This window comes from Diorhabda sublineata, chromosome 6, assembly GCF_026230105.1.
Source record: "Diorhabda sublineata isolate icDioSubl1.1 chromosome 6, icDioSubl1.1, whole genome shotgun sequence".
NCBI lineage: Eukaryota > Metazoa > Arthropoda > Insecta > Coleoptera > Chrysomelidae > Diorhabda > Diorhabda sublineata.
The window spans coordinates 34,361,227-34,386,482 of record NC_079479.1 but is presented as its reverse complement, the minus strand read 5'-3'; the positions used below and the strand labels follow the sequence as shown (position 1 = coordinate 34,386,482).

Genomic DNA, 25,256 nt, shown 5'->3' with positions numbered 1-25,256 from the left:
AATATTTGAACCGCCCCCGTAAATACCACTTTTTAGCTCTGAAGGAATTGTTGGGCAAGATTTAGGAATTCTAAAAGGCACGAAATGTAATAAAACTCATTAAAAATAATTTTTTGTTTATTTGTACAATCTGGTCAGACATTTAACATAAATTTATAAATCTGTTTTTTTCAATATACATTTTTGTAGACTAATTCATGATTTTAAAATTTCAAACGTCGATTTGAGACAAAAACTACAATATATTTGGGAAAAAATTGGAAACGCTACAGCTGCAAAAGCGTCAATATCTGGAACCGGTAATTTGTTTTATCTACATTATCTACATTTAAAAATTTTGCAGCTTAATCGTTTTCAAATTTTTGATAAAAAATGTAACACTTAAACACATATTCACATCTTATATTATACAATTTGGCTAACAGTCAATATTATTTATAATAAAAGGGTCCATATAGTTTTCTTTTTAAATCCTAACCTATCTACGGGAACGTTTTTTCTCAATCATATAAAAAGCACCCTCTCATCTCATTCGTGTCAACGTTTTTTTTTCGACAATTCATTTAATAACAATTTGGATTTTTCTAAATGAAAAAAATATGTATGAAAACTGGAATTTCTTCTCCACAAATCATTTGATACATTTTCTAAAATGTTTAAACAATTTCAAGTACTATTTGAGGTGTTTTTGAATGTTTCAATAATTATTATCATTTTCTCTTTTCGTTTTTTCATTATGCACAATATTGGTAAAGATAAATTGCTACAAATGTATTGTATTCCAAAAAATTCTTCAATCACACAAGCAGTTCGTTTGTTTTTAGAAATTTTTGCATGTTCGGGATTTTATATTCAAAGAAAAAAATTGATGCACTTTATGTATGTAATCTTTCACAAGCTTGATTCCAAAAATATACTAGTTGGTTTATATAATCTCCCACATGATTTGCCATTAGAAATGGAAAGTCTCAAAGTTGTTATGGTTAGTTTAGGTCAGGTTAAGTAAGGTTAGGTCATCAAATTGTAGTTTTCAATATCTTCAAACAACTAAATGAAAGTAAACAGCAAAATAAAAAATTAATTTTCTCTTCTCTTACATCAGATATAACTTGATTATAATTTTAACTAATATTTCATTTTCATATATATTTTCCAATTTTTGTTTTGTGGTATGTTTATTATGACAACTGAATGCAAAGGTAGGCAATACTTTAAGCAACAGTGTATTAAGGTTTGCATAATATCGCAATACTTTATGTAATCGCTACAAATCAATATACTCCAAATATACGAGGGTGCTTCGAATATAAACCGGAATTTTTTGAATAAACACGCGTAAAATTGAGAGTCGGTTGTTATGGTTAGGTCAAGTTGAGTGAGGTTAGGTCATCAAATTGTGGTTTTCAATATCTTCAAACAATTAAATGAAAGTAAATAGAAAAATAAGAAATTCATTTCCTTTTCTCTTACTTCAGATATATCTAATTCTAATTTTATTTCATTTTCATATATATTTGGCCACGAGAAATATAACTTTGTAGACATAATCAAAAGGTCACAGAGTTTCTATGGTCGAGGGTAAATATTGTCTTTTCAAAACGTGGTTTTCGAACTTTGTTGAAAAAGGGACGTAATCTCAATAATTTTAACAGAATTCTGCGGAAGTTCTGCTGATCTATTTGATTGTTTAAAGTGTACGTTTAGGTTAATTGAGTTCTGGAACTCTGTTGAACCCAGTATATCAAAACCACGTACCTAAATAGAGATATTTTTTTTGTAAACTCATTGCTTGTGTGTAAAAAGTAAACTAATAAATAATTTTTCAGAAAATTATCGGCTAACACAGCCCCGGATCTCGTTAAACTCAGTTTGCAAACTTCTATGTATTCTGTATGCCTATTTCGACTTCCTATGTTTAACATAATGAAATTAATCCATCAAGTGACAGTGAACCGATTTCTATGTACCCAATTTATTTTGTTGTCCGATATATTTGCCCCTCCTAGATCCGTTCCTGTACTAACCTTGAACATAAATTGAGGACGAATTTAAAAAATCCGTTGATGCAATTATTAGGAACGTTTTTTGATATAAATTAGAGATTTATAAATAAACTTTTTCGAAGGAAAGTGTCATAAACATAAAAAGAGTTTCCTTTTCAAATAATTAACAGTCTGTTTTATTAGAATCACGTACAGTATCACAAATGTCTTGGAAGTACATGATATGATTTATTATAGTTTCAAACTACGTGTTTATTAGAATACAATATTAAGTTAGAAACTCTCGTAGAAGCCGCTTAACTTGGCATAATTTAAGATGGTTGTAAATCAAAATTTATAATAATACGCTCGTTGTAAGCATAACTGATAAATTATCTTAGTTTATCTGTACCAAGTCTTATTGTCTGGCCAAGCGGCTGAATCAATTAGTGAAACAAAAGTTTTATATAAAAAAATATTTTTTTTTAACTACATTGTTGCTTCAACAGATTTGACAAATATTAATAATGGCATCAACAGTTTACCAAACATTCATACGACGTAGATATGTCTGTGATTTGAAACTTTATTCGAATATTGATTTGTATACGAGGACGGTCCCAGAAGTACCTGGCTTGACCTAGAGATGGCGGTAGTTGCTTGAAAAGTACAAAATCTATACAACATGGCGTGGTTTATTGTGTGTTTTTAATCTTATGATTGTTGCGGAGTGGAATTTTTTGCAAAAAAGGAAACAATCAACAAAAAATATCGATAAATCTGTTCTGAATTTTCTGATAACTGACAACTGACTTTACGTTGAGGATTTGACCCTCTTAGACTTCTCACCCGTCAAATAAATTTATTGAAACTTTATTCGAACTCCGAATATTGATTTGTATACGAGGACGGTCCCAGAAGTACCTAGCCAGACCTAGAGATGGCGGCAGCTGCTTGAAAAGTACAAAATCTATACAACATGGCGTGGTTTATTGTGTGTTTTTAATCTTATGATTGTTGCGGAGTGGAATTTTTTGCAAAAAAGGAAACAATCAACAAAAAATATCGATAAATCTGTTCTGAATTTTCTGATAACTGACAACTGACTTTACGTTGAGGATTTGACCCTCTTAGACTTCTCATCCGTCAAATAAATTTATTGAAACTTTATTCGAACTCCGAATATTGATTTGTATACGAGGACGGTCCCAGAAGTACCTAGCCAGACCTAGAGATGGCGGTAGTTGCTTGAAAAGTACAAAATCTATACAACATGGCGTGGTTTATTGTGTGTTTTTAATCTTATGATTGTTGCGGAGTGGAATTTTTTGCAAAAAAGGAAACAACCAACAAAAAATATCGATAAATCTGTTCTGCATTTTCTGACAACTGGCAACTGACTTTACGTTGAGGATTTGACACTTTTAGGCTTCTCACCCGTCAAATAAATTTATTGGGACTTTATTCGAACTCCGAATATTGATTTGTATACGAGGACGGTCCCAGAAGTACCTAGCCAGACCTAGAGATGGCGGTAGTTGCTTGAAAAGTACAAAATCTATACAACATGGCGTGGTTTATTGTGTGTTTTTAATCTTATGATTGTTGCGGAGTGGAATTTTTTGCAAAAAAGGAAACAATCAACAAAAAATATCGATAAATCTGTTCTGAATTTTCTGATAACTGACAACTGACTTTACGTTGAGGATTTGACCCTCTTAGACTTCTCACCCGTCAAATAAATTTATTGAAACTTTATTCGAACTCCGAATATTGATTTGTATACGAGGACGGTCCCAGAAGTACCTAGCCAGACCTAGAGATGGCGGCAGCTGCTTGAAAAGTACAAAATCTATACAACATGGCGTGGTTTATTGTGTGTTTTTAATCTTATGATTGTTGCGGAGTGGAATTTTTTGCAAAAAAGGAAACAATCAACAAAAAATATCGATAAATCTGTTCTGAATTTTCTGATAACTGACAACTGACTTTACGTTGAGGATTTGACCCTCTTAGACTTCTCATCCGTCAAATAAATTTATTGAAACTTTATTCGAACTCCGAATATTGATTTGTATACGAGGACGGTCCCAGAAGTACCTAGCCAGACCTAGAGATGGCGGTAGTTGCTTGAAAAGTACAAAATCTATACAACATGGCGTGGTTTATTGTGTGTTTTTAATCTTATGATTGTTGCGGAGTGGAATTTTTTGCAAAAAAGGAAACAACCAACAAAAAATATCGATAAATCTGTTCTGCATTTTCTGACAACTGGCAACTGACTTTACGTTGAGGATTTGACACTTTTAGGCTTCTCACCCGTCAAATAAATTTATTGGGACTTTATTCGAACTCCGAATATTGATTTGTATACGAGGACGGTCCCAGAAGTACCTAGCCAGACCTAGAGATGGCGGTAGTTGCTTGAAAAGTACAAAATCTATACAACATGGCGTGGTTTATTGTGTGTTTTTAATCTTATGATTGTTGCGGAGTGGAATTTTTTGCAAAAAAGGAAACAACCAACAAAAAATATCGATAAATCTGTTCTGCATTTTCTGACAACTGGCAACTGACTTTACGTTGAGGATTTGACACTTTTAGGCTTCTCACCCGTCAAATAAATTTATTGGGACTTTATTCGAACTCCGAATATTGATTTGTATACGAGGACGGTCCCAGAAGTACCTAGCCAGACCTAGAGATGGCGGCAGCTGCTTGAAAAGTACAAAATCTATACAACATGGCGTGGTTTATTGTGTGTTTTTAATCTTATGATTGTTGCGGAGTGGAATTTTTTGCAAAAAAGGAAACAATCAACAAAAAATATCGATAAATCTGTTCTGAATTTTCTGATAACTGACAACTGACTTTACGTTGAGGATTTGACCCTCTTAGACTTCTCATCCGTCAAATAAATTTATTGAAACTTTATTCGAACTCCGAATATTGATTTGTATACGAGGACGGTCCCAGAAGTACCTAGCCAGACCTAGAGATGGCGGTAGTTGCTTGAAAAGTACAAAATCTATACAACATGGCGTGGTTTATTGTGTGTTTTTAATCTTATGATTGTTGCGGAGTGGAATTTTTTGCAAAAAAGGAAACAACCAACAAAAAATATCGATAAATCTGTTCTGCATTTTCTGACAACTGGCAACTGACTTTACGTTGAGGATTTGACACTTTTAGGCTTCTCACCCGTCAAATAAATTTATTGGGACTTTATTCGAACTCCGAATATTGATTTGTATACGAGGACGGTCCCAGAAGTACCTAGCCAGACCTAGAGATGGCGGTAGTTGCTTGAAAAGTACAAAATCTATACAACATGGCGTGGTTTATTGTGTGTTTTTAATCTTATGATTGTTGCGGAGTGGAATTTTTTGCAAAAAAGGAAACAATCAACAAAAAATATCGATAAATCTGTTCTGAATTTTCTGATAACTGACAACTGACTTTACGTTGAGGATTTGACCCTCTTAGACTTCTCACCCGTCAAATAAATTTATTGAAACTTTATTCGAACTCCGAATATTGATTTGTATACGAGGACGGTCCCAGAAGTACCTAGCCAGACCTAGATATGGCGGCAGCTGCTTGAAAAGTACAAAATCTATACAACATGGCGTGGTTTATTGTGTGTTTTTAATCTTATGATTGTTGCGGAGTGGAATTTTTTGCAAAAAAGGAAACAATCAACAAAAAATATCGATAAATCTGTTCTGAATTTTCTGATAACTGACAACTGACTTTACGTTGAGGATTTGACCCTCTTAGACTTCTCATCCGTCAAATAAATTTATTGAAACTTTATTCGAACTCCGAATATTGATTTGTATACGAGGACGGTCCCAGAAGTACCTAGCCAGACCTAGAGATGGCGGTAGTTGCTTGAAAAGTACAAAATCTATACAACATGGCGTGGTTTATTGTGTGTTTTTAATCTTATGATTGTTGCGGAGTGGAATTTTTTGCAAAAAAGGAAACAACCAACAAAAAATATCGATAAATCTGTTCTGCATTTTCTGACAACTGGCAACTGACTTTACGTTGAGGATTTGACACTTTTAGGCTTCTCACCCGTCAAATAAATTTATTGGGACTTTATTCGAACTCCGAATATTGATTTGTATACGAGGACGGTCCCAGAAGTACCTAGCCAGACCTAGAGATGGCGGTAGTTGCTTGAAAAGTACAAAATCTATACAACATGGCGTGGTTTATTGTGTGTTTTTAATCTTATGATTGTTGCGGAGTGGAATTTTTTGCAAAAAAGGAAACAATCAACAAAAAATATCGATAAATCTGTTCTGAATTTTCTGATAACTGACAACTGACTTTACGTTGAGGATTTGACCCTCTTAGACTTCTCACCCGTCAAATAAATTTATTGAAACTTTATTCGAACTCCGAATATTGATTTGTATACGAGGACGGTCCCAGAAGTACCTAGCCAGACCTAGAGATGGCGGTAGTTGCTTGAAAAGTACAAAATCTATACAACATGGCGTGGTTTATTGTGTGTTTTTAATCTTATGATTGTTGCGGAGTGGAATTTTTTGCAAAAAAGGAAACAATCAACAAAAAATATCGATAAATCTGTTCTGAATTTTCTGATAACTGACAACTGACTTTACGTTGAGGATTTGACCCTCTTAGACTTCTCATCCGTCAAATAAATTTATTGAAACTTTATTCGAACTCCGAATATTGATTTGTATACGAGGACGGTCCCAGAAGTACCTAGCCAGACCTAGAGATGGCGGTAGTTGCTTGAAAAGTACAAAATCTATACAACATGGCGTGGTTTATTGTGTGTTTTTAATCTTATGATTGTTGCGGAGTGGAATTTTTTGCAAAAAAGGAAACAATCAACAAAAAATATCGATAAATCTGTTCTGCATTTTCTGACAACTGGCAACTGACTTTACGTTGAGGATTTGACACTTTTAGGCTTCTCACCCGTCAAATAAATTTATTGGGACTTTATTCGAACTCCGAATATTGATTTGTATACGAGGACGGTCCCAGAAGTACCTAGCCAGACCTAGAGATGGCGGTAGTTGCTTGAAAAGTACAAAATCTATACAACATGGCGTGGTTTATTGTGTGTTTTTAATCTTATGATTGTTGCGGAGTGGAATTTTTTGCAAAAAAGGAAACAATCAACAAAAAATATCGATAAATCTGTTCTGAATTTTCTGATAACTGACAACTGACTTTACGTTGAGGATTTGACCCTCTTAGACTTCTCACCCGTCAAATAAATTTATTGAAACTTTATTCGAACTCCGAATATTGATTTGTATACGAGGACGGTCCCAGAAGTACCTAGCCAGACCTAGAGATGGCGGTAGTTGCTTGAAAAGTACAAAATCTATACAACATGGCGTGGTTTATTGTGTGTTTTTAATCTTATGATTGTTGCGGAGTGGAATTTTTTGCAAAAAAGGAAACAATCAACAAAAAATATCGATAAATCTGTTCTGAATTTTCTGATAACTGACAACTGACTTTACGTTGAGGATTTGACCCTCTTAGACTTCTCATCCGTCAAATAAATTTATTGAAACTTTATTCGAACTCCGAATATTGATTTGTATACGAGGACGGTCCCAGAAGTACCTAGCCAGACCTAGAGATGGCGGTAGTTGCTTGAAAAGTACAAAATCTATACAACATGGCGTGGTTTATTGTGTGTTTTTAATCTTATGATTGTTGCGGAGTGGAATTTTTTGCAAAAAAGGAAACAATCAACAAAAAATATCGATAAATCTGTTCTGCATTTTCTGACAACTGGCAACTGACTTTACGTTGAGGATTTGACACTTTTAGGCTTCTCACCCGTCAAATAAATTTATTGGGACTTTATTCGAACTCCGAATATTGATTTGTATACGAGGACGGTCCCAGAAGTACCTAGCCAGACCTAGAGATGGCGGTAGTTGCTTGAAAAGTACAAAATCTATACAACATGGCGTGGTTTATTGTGTGTTTTTAATCTTATGATTGTTGCGGAGTGGAATTTTTTGCAAAAAAGGAAACAATCAACAAAAAATATCGATAAATCTGTTCTGAATTTTCTGACAACTGACAACTGACTTTACGTTGTCAAATAAATTTATGGAGGTAGTAACAGTATAATTAATTTACACGGGATAGATTTCGACTTTAAAGTATTGGAAATTGTAAATACCAGATCATTTTTTTGAATAGTTAATATTTACAATAGTCAAAGAAAGGGTTTTAGGTGGATGGGATCAGAGCTGACCCTTTAAAAAGTTTCACCGGTTCTCTGAAGAATAGATAAAATGATAAAGAGCTTATCTACATCAATTTTCATTATTAGATTTGCTCCACCGAAACTAATAATATTTTTATAGGGATAAAGTTTGGAAATATCTGTTTTAAAGCAACTAATTTAAACTTTTGTATAATGGTATAATGTAGAATAAAATTTCAAAACTTCGTATATTAGTGAGGTTATGTTTGGATGCCTTTCATTTCAAATCATAGAAATACATATCCATTAGTATTGATGTGAATATTTCGTTGAGTGACATCTGTCTGACGTTGACATGAACAAACCAATTACGATCAGTTTACGATCATTTATTGTAATATCCACGGGCGGATTAGATCATCGATATAAACATTCTCTCAATAATCTATCAGTAAAATTTGACACTCGTACCTATTTAGGTATCTATCTTTCCTTTACTGAATCATTAAATTTTTGAGTATAATCAAATTTCTAAATTGGTCGATTTCGGAAACGACATCCGATCAAGTCCCTCAAATAGAAACACCTTCACGAACGCCGCCGTTCGTATGTCATATGGACGTATCGAAGACGGCCATTGATGATGATATGCTTTCGTCTCTCCTACAACATTCTAAAAATTCGTCCAAAGTCACTACGCCGTCGCCGTTCGTGTCCATTTTCTGTAAAAGTAAATAATTAAACGAAATTAATTAGAAAAACTGATGATCCATCTCAAATTGTCTACAAAAGTTGGGCGTCATTAATTTTTACACTTTGCTTTATTTCGTGACAGCTGTTCCTCCTATCACCTGTTTAATGATTCTGAAATAAGAGGAATTGTTCGAAAAGTTTCGTTTGAAGTTTGAGAATGTGTTGAAAATTCGAAATTTGAGCTATTTTACATCGTCAGTTTTAGTTCGTAAATCAATTTAGTAAATCAGTACAGAAAAATGAGTAGACAGCCACTAACCACACTACAACGTCTTTCTAATACTTCAAATTCGAGAAAAAATCATTTATAATAGTACCAACGTATATTTCTTATTCTAATCTACAAATAATGGTCAAAATAATGTGAAGATTGAAGAGGTTTCGTAAGAAAAGATTAACTACATCTATCTTTTCATAAAATTTCATCCCACGGTAGTATCTTATCTTTTTAATAATGTTATAGATGGATTCTATTGGAATATCATGTTGTAAGACAATTTTTCGATTAGAACAAGGCTTTTCTACAACATTTTGCAAACCTTCCAAGGGTTTTGTTGTTTGCTCGACCAATTTTATGAAACACCTCAAAAAGTTTCTTCTAATTTGTAACTTTGCAAATTTAGTTACGATTTGGATACAAATTTGGCTTCAAATCTGCAAGACCAAAGGTCAAATAGTGCAACAATTATACAAGACCAAGATCTAGCATCGCAATATTTGTAAAAGTCTTGATGCCAGACCAACACTAGACCCTGCAAGATCACTTGTTACGTTACAAAACCAAGACCTGCTTTAAATCTTCAAGACTAACGCAAGACTAGGACTTAGTACTGTAAACCCAGACCAAGACGGATCTTGTAAACCCATGTCTAGGAGCACTTATTAGACTACAAGAACAATGTACCACATATACAGTATCAAGATCAAGCATTGCAGGATTTATTAAAAAACAGGACCTAGTAATGCTAGATTTGTAAAAATCTGGCAAGACCCAGATCAAGACTGGACCCGGTAAGACCAAGATAAGTTATTACAGCGCAAGTTTAACACCAGCTTTAAATCTTCAAGACATAAGGAAGCAGTGCTAGACTAGGATTGCAGGACTTGAAAGAGTTTTGGTGTAAGACACAAACCAACACGGATCCTGCAATACCAAAACCTAGATCACTAATTACACTCCAATACAAAGACTAATCCGGTCTTGGTATAACATTTACTCATCACTTATTATGAAATAAGAACGATATATACAGAGTGTATGTTAAAATTTATGTTGAAAAGTATTTAACATCTGATTTTGTAAACAGAAATCGAAATAACAACAAGTTACTTTATGAACACACTGTATATTGATTAAACTTTCATTTACCACTATATGTTTTAGAAGAAACCCGCTTCGAAAAAGTAGAAAATATTTATGTCAGTCAGGGAGGAAACGAAAAGGATTTTTTATTTCAATAATAGCGAGATATTTCGTAATATATTTGGGACGTAGTAGTGTCCCACCTCTATTCCGTTACAAATTTCTATTTTTATCAAAAAAACTGTGTTTTTTCGAGTACCAATTTCCTTAATTTCGAATCGGATCATTCGAACAAAATTCTCTGCATGTTATTCTAAAAAGTATGTTTTTTTTTTCATATTATGATCAAAGCTGTGAAAATAATAATGCAGTCTGCCATAGTTCCTTTACATAGGCAATTATCCAAAGCGCTAACGCTTTCGCTTATTTTTATTTCAATCGTTCCGTCCGGAATAGCTGAAAAAGCGGTTTTAGGTTATATTTTATTCGATAATGACGTTTTCATTTACACAGATTCGTCACACACAATTCTTATATCCAAATTTAAAATATCATAAAATTCCGTTTAGTTTTGCATAACATACTGGGGTAAAATCATTGTTTTTCAATTATTTTGAGGTTATAAAAGCACCGAAAAACGTTTTTCAAACAACAAATAGTTAAACTGTGTTTATTGGAGTAGTTAACGTACGAGTAGTAATCGAAATACATCATTTAAGTTTAAGACAGGTAGTTGCCGAATTTTACAAATCAAAATAACTTTCCATAAAATGTTTTCGACATATAATGTATCTCACTGCTATTTATGAAGAATTTGGACGTACATATTCGAAAATTGAGAATATTAACTGATGGAAATGCTAATTTATTTGAGTAGTATCTTAAACTATTTCTTAAAATAAAATTTTATCGTATAAAAACATCTTTTCGGGTATATAGTATGTGAAATTTTCCAATAGAACGTATTTTTTTTAAATATAAAAACACTTACCTGGAATATTCTATCAACTTTATCTTTAACAGTGTCTTCTTCGATACACGGTTCTGCCAATTTACCCATTAGATCATAAATCGCACTAACAATGTCCGTCATTTCTTCGCGCGTGATACACCCATCACCGTTTATATCGTAAAGGGAGAAAGCCCATCTCAATTTTTCATCCAAAGATCCCCTCGATAGAATCGATAAGTTTTGGACAAAGTCCTGAAACGGTTAAGCTGATCAGAACTTGCAAAGACGCATCAGAACAAAAATGAAGAAAGAACCGAAACGAACCTCCATGTGACATGAAATGAAGAATACATTGAAAAGGGTAAACTTGAAGCAACGAAAAAGATAACTGAGATTTGGATGAGACGCTGCACGGCAAAATGATGGTAAAAAATGATTGTTTAAGCTAGTAGATCGAGTACGGTTTGTGGAATTGTGAATAATTCGATAGCTCCAATTTTCAGTAGCGGATGAAGCAGCTAATTAACCAAAATCACATACAAAGAAATAATAACTTTATAATCACGAAGAAAGTCTACAGAAAAACACTTTTTCTTCGACTAACGAACTTTCCTGCTCTTAGTAATTTACGTAACTTAACTCGATGGAACTTTTAAGAATTTTAAGCCGAAAAAAAAACTTTTAAAGTAATTTTCTTGTGTTTAATCTCTGAACCATTCGTCGAGTTTCTAATTGAATTTATCGGTCCATTCGAACGCCTCAACAACCCCTTTATATATTGTCCAAATAACTCGTTTGCATCCCTAATAAACCATAGATTTTAATTAGAATTGATGGAGAAAGTTTCAATGAAATCCGAATGTGAAAAATGAGGTTTTGAATAAATTTTCAAATTAAGAAACGTGGGCAGTATCTTACCTCAAAACTAATCAGTCCGCTATGATCTTGATCCAGAGTGTTGAATACATAATGAGCATACTGACTACTGTTCACTAGAACAAAGAAAGATTTTTTTATCAATAATAATATTGAAATTCTTCTCAAAGTTGAAAATGTTTGTCAAAATCAACCCGCAATTGCAATATGAAATGTACGATACTTTGATAGTTAAGATCTCCTGCGACCCTTGAGATCTCTTTAATTATACACGCACCAATAGACGCTCTACGGTGTCATCTTCTTCAAATTAAAAAAAAAAATTATTTCCCATTTAATAATTTGAGTCTATTTCAAGCTTATACCAAAACAACATCTCCTGCTTTTCAATTCGGATTAGTGCTTCTGAACTAGAGGGTATTACACTGTTCTGAAGACGTTCAACAAGATCGAAACCGGTCAGCGGGGTGTACTTCTCTAGAATAATCGTTTGGAACCAAATCAAATTCTTGGATCTTTGAAATAAATTTAAAAGGTTTGTACGGGAATTTATAAGTACTATTGCTTTTCAAGCATATAATTGATGACCAGTTATAGTTTGTTTCATCACATTTGGTTGAATCATACTATAGATTGTAACAAAATCAAGATTGCAGTTGATAACGCTGACAAACTGCTAAGAAATATCGAATAAACTGATCGTTGGCCACTTAGGCTTCATATGAACATGATTTTAAGAAGAAGAATAGATCAGGTCGTCGATCATTTCGTCTAATAATGGGGAAGAGCATTACCAAAAGCAACGACGTCTCATAAATTACTTATAACAAAATTGTGACTGCAGTTGTGGGAGATGAAAACCACCAAGCAATGCTTTATCATTTTATTACTCTCTCATTCATAAAAATAGATTGTATAGATAGTTTTTTATCACGTAATCAAAACCGAATATTTTTATTTAGACGAAACAAAGTAAATGATATTTAGAAACGTTTATATATATATATAATATAAAATATTGGTTGCCTAATGAGAAATAATTTCTGTTAAGTATTTTAATTATTTCAAAAGAGATAGCAGAGAGCTTTCTAAATTAATCTAATAACCCTCCAAAAAATCATTTAAAAAGGATGAATCAGCTTGAATTTCAGTATAAGTGAAGAGAAATAACCGTATTTCCAGTGTTTTAAAAATTTCATTTAGAAGCAACCATCTAATTCCCTTCACCTTCTACCTTCTTTTTTGAAACTCTTGATTCACTCTAATTACAGTATAAATTTGAATATTTTAGTATTAAAATTAGAAATCCAGTTTTTTCATTCACGCAGCCAATTCAATCTGAAGTTTTCAAATTAAATAGTTCACGCCATAAAAAGTTGTTTTATACATTCTCTAGACACGTGTTTTCCTAATATGGGGCCAACACCCTACAGGGGTGCACTTTTATTGTAAAAGTAATTCGAAAATCGTGTTTTTGGCTTCGCGTGGACCCCCGGATACTTCAAAATCTCGCTAAACGACGCATCTGAATCAAAGAACTTCAATTCATGAAGAAAGTGAGTTAGATGAGTCAATTAAGTGGCGCTGTCAGCCAGGATCAGAGTCAAATGTCAAACGTCAGCTGACCGACGCCGACGAAGAGCGAGGAGCCACAGCCACGTGTCTATTTAGTCGTTAATTTGGGCTCTTTTTTACTTTTTCTGATCTACCAGCTAAATTCATTTACTTTTGATTATTTCATTAGTAAAAACAAAAACAAATGTTTGTCTGATACATCAAATGAGTAGTATCAAGAAGAATGATAGAATTAAATAAGTCAATTCACCAACTTGCTTTTTAAAAACAATTTATTTAGCAAGCAATGGACCAAATATTAGTTTTACAGACTTCTTTGTATATTAGTTCTTATCTTATAACAAAATTATAAAATTAGATAAATATATTTATGGTTCATAATTGTCACATTGTGGAATCTATAAAACTGACTGACAGACTAAACATAGACAAATTTATAGCAACGATAACTTAACGAGGTTAGAGTTCATAATAATAAATAAGTAATTGATGATGATGCGCCGCTGTGAAGAGGGTTGTTTTGGATTACTTAAATATATCATGACTTTGTGAGGAAACAGTGCAAGAAAACTATTTTTACCGTTTCAATCTTCATATTTAGCTGAATGTACATTTAGTGCTGTAAATGATTTACTGGTAAAAAGAGGATTGATCTGGATATACCAGAACGGGAAGACTCAAGACTGAAGATAACCAAATTGAAACCTAACATAAAATATCTGTGCAGCAAACATAAAACGTAAAACTTTCGTATTGTTAACCATTGGGTAAGAGCCGCCCCTGGCCTTTAGATAGAATTTTTTGTCCCTGAACATCCTGTATGTTTCGAAAAATTACGTGTTTTTTTCTAAAAATCATCTTTTACGTTTCTTAGTTAAAGAATTTTCTAAAATTAAATTAAAATATACATGAGGGAGCTTAAAAACTTTAGAAGGGATCGGGGTTGTCATCCATTTGATTTACGTGTCCTTCAGACGTCTCCTTTTAATTATTTTTATACCAAATACACAGCCTGTATCCCAAACATTAATATAGAAATTAATAAATTGTTTTCAATGATTAAAAATATTTTTTATCCTAATTTCTATATCCTCAATTTCTTTCATGATTCATCTAATTGTTCTTAATGAAATTATCGAATTTAAGTATAAATAAACGAGTCCACACCACTTTGTAGTTATCTCAAATTTATTATTCCTATTATTTAACTGAAAAATCCAAAATCGTCCGTAAATTTCTGAGAGGCTGGCGCCGGCATCGACCCTAGGCGAATCCAGATAATCTGCATAAATTGTCGCCCATTAATTTTCAAAACCACATCAGTTGGCGCTATATTAATGCCATTATCAGGGAGATCATTTGCCACCGGTTTCTTAATGGTTCTACGACGATTTTCAAAATTATAGAAACGGTTTACCACGTTTAGACGTCTTTATGTGCAAATACAAGGTGTCCAGAAAGGGTTCAAATAAACAAAAAATATTTATAAGCAATAAAAACTTTTATTGATTTTTTTGATACCATATGAATTGGAAAATTATTTGGAAAAGATGATGTTATCCAAATGAGGACACGTCGACACAAAGCTCTTGATATTGTTGCCATTTCTGACCCGATTTTCTCTTTCAATCGGGTTAGGTTCGTTGAATTATTTTGATAAACCTTACTTTTAATGTATCCCCATACAAAATACTCAAGCGGGCTAAGGTCGGGGCTTCTGGGAAGCCAATTGATGTTACCCCTTCGCGAAACGACTTTAATAATTCATTTACAACTTCCATAGAGTCATTCGACCCATTTTGCTGGAACCACGTTCTTGAGTCGCAAACTCCTGCAATTCTGAGACCAAAAAATTTCGCAACATATCGCAGTAACGGTCACTATTCACATTGATTGCTCGGCCTCGTTGATCTTCTTGAAAATAAGGACCAATAATTCCTTTAGCACACATAGCGGCCCAAACAACGACCTTTGGGCTGTGCAGGTGTCGTTCATGCTTTCGTCTCGGATTCTCGACTGCCCAGTACCGACAATTCTGCTTATTAACATGACCATTCAGGTGAAAATTTGCTTCGTCACTGAACAGTACGTTAAATCGTTGCATCATTTCGTTCGCAAAATTCAATCGATTAACATAGTCCGTATCCTTCAATTCTTCCACCAATTGAATTTTACAGGCTTTTAAATGCAAATTTTCCTTTAAAATCAAATGTTAAGTCGATTTTTTGACGAACTGACGCCTCAACTTCTTCAATTGTTTCTTCATCGCGAACTAAACGAGGGCGTCCAGAGTTTTGAATCTTAACTGTCGCACTGTATCCATTTCCTAATGCTGTCGTCACTTGGCGTGGCGTGGCGTGTACGATATTCCGCAGGATACAGACGTCGAGCAGTCACTATTGAATCACCGTTACGATAATACGCTCGTACGCAAAATGCGTTCCATCGTGACTAAAACTCCACAAAATGGCGGACGCCACGAACCCCTCCACGTTCCCTTTCGTCAATGTGGCGCGGAAACAAATACCCGATACTCTTTTCGGACACCTTGTATTATGTGAAAACGAATACTGATTATTTGAAATTAATTATTACTAACTTATACAACACAATGAAGACATTAAGAAGATGAATTTACTGTTGATTCGATTCTATATTTAAGAAGGAAAATGATAAAATAAGGAAATTTGTGAAAATACCAAAGAAAATACTTAGTTTTTGTCGTGGTGATAGCTCCCAGTGGAAATACTCATCGTTGTTTGTTCGGAGCAATTCGTCAAAACACACCAGAAGACATTTTCGTTCGATTGGCATGGAACTATCACTTGGTTCAAAGCCAACAATGTTTAGTTTAATGAAAAATCCCCGAGACCTGAACTATTACAAATTGCTAACACATTTTCCATCTCAGTTAAAGTACAAAAAGTGCGCTACATCGCTTATCAACTGAAAATTTGGACACGAGAAAGCTGTGCGCAAGATGATGGTATACTTCTGGTGTCTCCCTCGTATAAATAAAATGTAAATAATTGAGAAAGTTGAATTTTTTATTAATTACCGATTCGCGAAATGCCGACCTTTGGAATATTAGTGAATTTATGATGAGTTAACAGAAATTTTTATTCGATTCGTATGAATATTGTTGCGTATTAGTCACGTGATTAGATAAGAACATCTTCGACTTACCTCCTTGTGGGAAAAACTGCGCGTAAATCATTTTGAAAGTGTCTTCTTTAACAACTCCGGTTGGACATTCAGCTTTAAATCCACGATAAATTCTTTTGATTTCGGCTTCTGAAAAACGAGTAGCTCTACAAAGAGCTTCTAGGCTGTCGGGTCTGTACCGCGGTGGGGTTTCCAAATCCTCGAGTTCGGAATCTGAAAATAAAAAACAGGACAGTCATTTTAAGGACCTTCATCTTTTAAATAGATTAATGTTGATATATAACCTATAAAAGAATTTCTAAATGATACGTTTTCCAATATTATTATGTATACAGGGTGTCGGATACGATATTTTTAACTGAAATATTTTCAAAGATGGCCGACTTCCTGTTCTAAAAAATAGAAAAAACCGGATGGTTCTATTTAAGAAAATGAAGAAATTTGATATTTATGAAGTTGAACTTTGGACACTTTTTATACTCACCCTGTATGAAATAAAAAATTTTTCAATATAGATTCAAATACGTCTGACTTTGCTAAAAACAACCGAATAAAAACCATTTTCATATTTCTAAGGGTATCCTCGTAAAAAAATAATTTATAAGGGTCTGCAACTGTCAAATTTTTTACAAAAAAATTAATAACTCGAAAAGTATGTATTTTTAGAAAAAAGTTTTCAGACAAAAGTATATTAAAATTTCACGTAGATTTCAAAAATGTTTTAATATATAGGGTGCTCTATTCAAAATAACAAAGTTACAGTCGAAGTCCGGTAGAACCGGAAGTTGGCCATCTTTGAAAATATCTTAGTTAAAAAGATCGTCTCCGAAAACCCTAACGTAGGAATTTTCATGATTTTACTATAAGTATTTTGCCATTTATACAGATAGTTTTAACTCGTCGTGGGACACCCTGTATATATATGATACAGGTTATTAAAATCTATAGATTGTCTGTATTATAATGTCAATATCTACAGTTACCAACATATAAAATAGGAAAGAAAGTTAGTGAAGCTCTTTTTGGTCGCCTCTTGTTTTTTTTTGTCTTTTGAGTTAAGAAATTATTTTTATTTATAATAAAAAATACATAATATGTGTCGAGTTGTCCTTAAAGAAACTAAAATTAGATTAAAATAATTAACCCTGTTAAGTTTGAATGAAACTTAATTTCGACTTGAAATTCAAAAAACTCGATCAACAATCATTGATTTACTTTTTTATATATTTTCAATTACTTAGATTTTCGTGCCAACTTGCTTTTCAATTTCTACATCTATCGAACTAATCTGACTGATGATTAAACCGTCTGGAAAAGTGAACATCGCGTTGTAATTAACCTTCCGGAAGGAATTTGTTCGGCTACACAACATCCTTTTACCGCTCTCACAAAAAAATATTTCGAAGTCAAATACTGATTGGAATTCACTTAATTTTAAAAGCTGTAGCTAAAATTTAAATCGTAATGAAGCTAACTTCAAATCAGCGTCTAAATTGGTCGAATCAAATTTGAAAATCTCTTGCGGCTTTTCTCGTTCCTGCCCGTCACTCCGGTCAGTATACATGAATAAAATATCGAACAGTCTTTACGTTCAAATGAAAATAAACTGGTTCAACAATTGTTTCCATCATTTTGTGTATTTGCTTATTTATATGATTACTAAGTTTGTACAAGATGTAACAGAATGTAGTTTTCAAATTGACGTGATTGTTCTGGAATCTTAGTTATCAACAAAGAAAACGCAATTGACAGGAAATAAAAAAACGCACCTGACAGCTAAACGTAATTTTATCTATGGTTAAGTACACGGTCTGGTAACTAAGCCCGAACTCTAAATAGCCGAATTCTAAGTGAAATAACCGTGACGCGGCGCTGTTATCTAAATATCTAAATTTTGACAGAATTATTACAATTACTATTATAACAATTATTTACTTATAGGAACAACAATAACTATAATTATTAGGTTAACATAATTTGACACCATCTTTTGATTACAACGCCGATCTGGCGGCCACAGAGTGAGGTAATTTAGTGTCCGTGAAATGAACCAGATCTATATGTAAGACCTTGGTTGAGTACGAATGGAAATTTGACAATTAGAATTCATGAATTTGACCGGATGATGTATTTGTTTCGAAAGCCGTAATGCAACTGGAAGTCGAGCCATTAGGAATAAAAAAAATCAAGATATTGCACGTGAAGAGCGTTGCGAGCAAAGCGAGGCAGCCTGCGAACCGGTTGCAATTCGTCGAGCAAACCATAGAGATCAAGAACTTGACGCACAAAAAGTTTATGAAGAACTAATTTGAATCGAGCAGCGTTTCGATTCGATTGCAGCATTGATTACTGCGTTCTCAATAGGTTGTTTATGAATATTGTAGCGGTTGAAATTTTCCGGATAAACATCAGGATTTTGCTGCCTTAGTGGGGAAATGGAATTTATTTGTATTTATATTTTCACAGAACACTTTAAGACTGAAGGTTGGTACATACAACAAAATTGTACAACGGAACGCGTTTTGTAATGACTAAAAACTCGATGATCTCAACCGATTTGACGTTTGAGTTTAAAAGGTTTCTATTATTCTAATACTGTTTTTAGGATTCTATATTTTATGTTAAGATATTTATAAATATTAGTTTCATAATTGAGTTTACAATATTTCTAGAAATTAGGCTCTAATTTTGATTACGCATATTAAACTATTAATTATAGAGAGAAAATCGCACTCACCTGTGTCATTGCTGTCCAATGACGCTTTCACGATGGAATTGAAAAAACTCGTACACAACATTTTCGGAAAGACAGAAAAGGAAATATTTGACGTAAAATAAAATTCCGTCCGCCGCCACAAGACGATTGTAGATTATTCTTAGTACGGTTTCGAAAAAGTAAATAAGAAAACTGATTTATATTTACCTCAATACTTCCCACATGACGTTTCACTGCCGAAACTTATGTGGGAGTTTTTGAAAAATAACGAGACAACGAACATAACCTATATATTTGTTTTTACCAGACCGTAGAAAACTGGAATATTACAGGGTTGTCTTATAAGTAGTAGTATATCGCAAATTTGTTAAGATTAGTCTATGTGACATAAATATGAAGTTTGCGGACAAAATGCGAATCTTCCATCGTTGGAAATAGTGCAAGAAGTCTTTTTCCGACAATTCTTCCAGTACACGGGAAGAACTTTTTCTTTCACAGCCTCATCTTGCTTGTTTTTGACGTAGAAAATCGATCCAAACGTGATAAAAATCCATTGCCATACACATGTTTCAATAAATTATAAGTTTAAGCTGCAATTTTTCATTTTCTTCCGTTTAACGTCGATAATTTCTACGGAAAACAAAAAAAAAACGTATACTTATACAAAAGAACGCCACGGCTACACTGGTTTGTCTACAGACACGGCAGACAACGCATTCGAAAAAGTAGGCTTCATACTGACAGATGACAGTCGTAAATCTTTAGCGCATGCGTACATTTTATATACCAGGTTGAGTGAAAGTATCATATAGTTTGATGACCACTGGATATAGTTTTTTGTTTGTAATTCACGTCATAATTTGATTATGTTTATCGTCATGTTTCCAAGCTTCTGCTGGCCTAACCATTAATGGGGACAAAAAATTTATTGATTAAATATGCGGTGTACATATATGTCTTATTAAATGAAATGTCGAAGATGGAATTGTGAAATTAAAATTATCGGTTGTACGAGGGTTGTGCTGGAATATCTTGTGCCTTTGAAAACGATAATTTTGTTATCGAAGCGCGCGTTTAGGGTGTTCAGTATGTACGAGGGTTGTTCGGTTCGGTCTACTACAGAAGATTTTATCATTTTTATTTGTTTTACTCCCCTTTTGAGACTATATTGAATTGCGAACGCAGAGATCAATAGCGGGACCCACATTATTTGACCACGAAAGGAATGATGATCCAGGATGTAGTGAGATGGGCGAGAAATCGGCGAAGGGAATGGAGATACGACGTGGACAGAACGTCAGATGACCGGCTGGCAAAGATTGCAAAGATGGTATGAAAGCTGGTCTTCAAAATCCCATTGTTGGACAACCATTGATGTAAACACAGGACTAACTCCTAACGTTCGATGAAAATAAGAAGAATGTGTATTGGAAGAATTACCCTCTTAAATGAATTCATAAAAATTGTTCGAGTAAATATTTGGCAAACCAAAAATTCAAACTACGGAATTCGATGTACTTTCAGAACCTTCTACCACGTTTTAGTTGGTTATTTATTATCCGCTGACCTATAAGTTTATGAAATATGCGAAAATAGATGGAAAAGATAATAAACTTTGATATTATTTAATGGGAATTCCGTGATCAACGGATAATGGCGTCGATGTTTAGTTTATAAATTTGTTTTATGATTATTTTATACAAGAAGGCCAAACAAGACTATATTTAGACATTATCATACACACAGACAACAATAGAAAGTTTCCTATTCGTTTTATTCCATTCATGTTTAGTTCTGATTCTCATAATTGAAATAGATGTTCCGCAAGGTTCTTTATTGAGTTCCCATTGCGGTTGCATTAGAAAAACTAATCTCGAATTATCATATAACGATTTATTCGGACGAAAATCAAGTTATGAAACTTCACGATGGATATTTTGCTTTATATACATTACTGTTTACTGAAATAGTATACGAGGGTGGTACCAGAAGTACCTGGCCCGAAAATTCAAGACGTGTTGATTAGTATTTGTAAACATGGAACAAATTGGTCATCGTTATTTGTTTTATAGTTCATAAAACATATTTATAACGTGGAAAATTTTACTTTTATTACTTAGAATTTCAATCACGTTTTCTAAAATTGGTTTCACCAAACCTAACCTAACCTAAACACACCGCGGTAATTTTACCTGTGAAATACGTCAATTTTCGATTGTTAATTCATGATTAGTACTGACTGGTTGTGCGTTTTATGCTACGAGTTTCCGCCATACTTTTTTTCGTAAATCCACGTGAGAAAAAATTCAGCACACGTGATCATCTGACATTTTCACGAGGCATATTTTGGTTCACAAGAATACCATGAAAATAAATTATAATTATATGAGAATTTTTTGTATGAAAATTGAGACGTTTGCGAGAGAATTAACACAAAATAAAGCACGTCAGCTGGTGTCTTAATCATCCATTTGCCAGTCGGCTGGATTTGCAGCACTCAGACTCGCTACCGTAAACGAATTATTCTGCTAGAGCTTTGCGACGGAATGGAAGGTTACATTTCAGAGGAAATATGCAATTTAAATTTACGCTTATGTATAAAAATATAGACAGATTAATAAATATACAGTATGTTTTTATTATTCAAATATTTATATGTCAAGATTTCAAAATTCATTTACTCATACTTCTGTAAAGTAATATGACAGGGAGCTATGAGATCCTATCAATTGAAAACACTTATTTCCTATTCAAAAGATTTAATTCCCTTTTTAAAGTTTTACACACTAACACTGTTTACACCACAACTACACCAACACTCACAATTACACTGTCTGAGGCGCGTTTCGACAACCAAGTTATCGACTGAAAGTAAACGCGCGTTAGACAGTGTAATTGTGAGTGTTGGTGTAGTGGTGGTGTAGACAGTGTATTCAGGGTGAATACCGCCAACGGTTCCGATAATTGCAGCTTAGTAATGTTTTGCAGCAAGGAAAAGTTCTGAAAGCAAAGCCGATTTAACTATTTTCGATTAGAAACTTTGAATTAAATTTTTTCTGGATGCAATGACTGTTTTTTTTTGTATTCATAAAGACATTGAAGAATATAATCTAGTGGAAAATAATCACAAAACCTTTTACCATTGGAAATGAATTTCTGGAGACCAGTAAGTATTCAAGATTTTGAAGATTTTGAAACAAAAACGAATAAAGAGAAGGAATAAGTGAGATTTTTTCGAAAAATCAAAGTTTTTTATTAGTTTCAACAATTCTTTGTACCTTCCAAAATTTACTGGTGAGATCAGTAACGAGAAAAATCGATCATTCTTAAAGAGCAGGCGTTATAAATGTTTTCTCAGTTCGAACATATGAAAGGATAGTCCCAGAATCGTCGAGTTCCTCAAAATAGAGTCTGGGAACAGAAGATAATCCGATGGGACTAAATCTAGCGAATAGGGTGAATAAGATAGCTAATCAAACTTTAATTCATCAATTTTAGCTATTGCAATAACGGATGCGTGAGCTGGTGCGTTAACTTGATAAAACAAAACTTTCTTCTTAACCAAATCCGGCCGTTTTTACTTGATTTATTCGCTCAAACGTTGTAATGAGTTGGCATAATACTCGGCATTGATAATTTATTCTTTTTCAACTTGGTCAATGAAAATTATCCCAGAAGTATCCCAAACAACCGAGGCCATAACCTTGCCTACAGATGGAACGGTCTTTTTCTTCTTTAGAGCCGATTCTTCCTTTTCAGTCAATTGTTTTGATTGTACCTTTGTATTGGATGTGAAATGATGGACTCACGTTTCATCCATGGTTATAAAACGTCGCAAAACTCGATGGAATCACGTCGCTGTTTTTGTTCCTTCATGAGCAAAGCGGCATCCATCTTTCGCATAGCTGTGGATTTTCTCCAGCATCTCTGAAGACGATAACTTTGTTATAGAAACGCGCGTCAGACAGTGCATTTGTGACTGTTGATGTAGTAGAAGTATAAACAGTGTGTTCATTATAGATATATTGACGTTAGAACAAATAGGCGTGCAAATGATGCTTCTGTGTTTGCCAAATCTTCTTTAAATGCGGCTTTAGAAGCTGTTATGTACAATTTTCCGAATGATGGATTATTTGTTGCTGATGACGCCTTTCCGTTAAGAAACTATATTTTAAAACCATGTGGAATAACTACGAATTTATCTCGGAAATAGAAAATTTATCGTCTATCGTTGGAAATGCTATATATTTAGTTTCAGATTCAGAGTATTTCAAAGATCTATAGCGATTGGAATTGACAAGATGGATGAAATTATTAAAGCGACTTGTGTATTACATAATTGGCTAAAAATAACCGCGAGTGAAAGTTACACCTGAACTTTTTATAGATTTACAAACCAGCGAACTTCCTTTTTTGTTCCTTCCTCTGGCATCTTTGTTTCTATATTCTTTCTTCTCGCTGATTTCGAAGGCAATCATATTTGCGATAAAGTTCCAAAAATTTTTACGTAGCGAACCACTTGACGCTCATTTTCTACATATTATTAAATAATCGCACGTAGAACAATAGAAAACTGTAAAATTCGACCGAAGATAAACTTCAAACAGTCTTCAACTTGTGAGAACGCGCCTCAAGCCTATAAAGAAAAAACTTAACCTAAAATAATTAGTCAGTTGATCAGAACAGTCTTATGACAATAGACAAATTTATTTATTCTTATTTGTGACCTCTGAATGTGGTATTATACTCGGTCAATAATACTATTTATTTTATTTATTTATTTATTTTATATATATACAATATATAAGTACAACGAATTGATAAGTATTGAAATGTCAAACGAAACGTCAAAAGTCAAAACAAATACGAGAGTTCTCTTTCGAGATTAGAAGCAAAAAGAATAGAAACCGAGCAGTGAGGTCGAAATAAAGAGGTTTGCCGAACGATACTGAACTGTCAATGTCAATGTCAGCCGATCGCAGTAATTATTCGTTTGTGTTTTTGTTAATCTCATCAAATTTAAAGTATTTTCTCACTCTTGAATATATCTTTGCGTGAAACGAAAACATCTTGATAATATGGTATCTACATCGCGTATTTCAAGCAGGTATAAAAGAACTAATTTACATAATGGATGCTTTTCATTAGTTTAGAATTGGTTTGTAAAAATTATAACACAAAGTATACTGTTACCAACATTAGAAGATAAAATATTGGGTTTCATTATTTTGAAGCAATAAAAAACCGTTGATGTCCCCCGGGGTGATACGTTTTATAGTCAATTGAATCTGAATTCGAAACTGTCGTCCGCATTTTATACGACCCTGGAACTTAACGTTTCACAAAAGCGTTTTTGTTGATTGGCCGTAAAGTGTAATTAATCAAATAAACAAAAAAAGTCGCAATACAAAACAGTATATACGCTGGATAAGTTCCTATTAATTTCGAACGAAGCATTGTGATATGAATCGAGTACATTAAGAGTCAGTTAAAAATTTTCGAATGTTACAACGTTTTCACATGCAAATGGATGAAATTGTTGATGAAACAAGTCAACAACAAGTAAAACAAGTTGATCGCTGGGTATTTTTGTCGCAAAAAATCACGAAATATGATAGATAACAATAATTTTGATTTGAATAATAACCCTGGGCGGTTAGGAATATCATTAATAGTTCTAGTTGGTGTATAAATTGAGTAAAATATGG

General features: G+C 33.4%; 1 protein-coding gene across 2 annotated transcripts in view; it reads right to left on the bottom strand.

The window, feature by feature from the left end:
- Positions 1-7,391: 7,391 nt before the first annotated feature.
- Positions 7,392-25,256, bottom strand: part of LOC130445741 (Kv channel-interacting protein 1-like) — a 136,516-nt gene continuing 118,651 nt past the window's right edge. For both annotated transcript variants that reach the window (XM_056781584.1, XM_056781583.1), the window contains 4 exons: positions 16,854-17,045; positions 12,135-12,208; positions 11,256-11,468; positions 7,392-8,930 (listed from right to left, as the gene is read on the bottom strand). In XM_056781584.1, the coding sequence (XP_056637562.1) occupies positions 8,820-8,930; positions 11,256-11,468; positions 12,135-12,208; positions 16,854-17,045 (590 nt within the window). In that variant the 3' untranslated portion in view covers positions 7,392-8,819. The remainder of the gene's footprint in view (positions 8,931-11,255; positions 11,469-12,134; positions 12,209-16,853; positions 17,046-25,256) is intronic.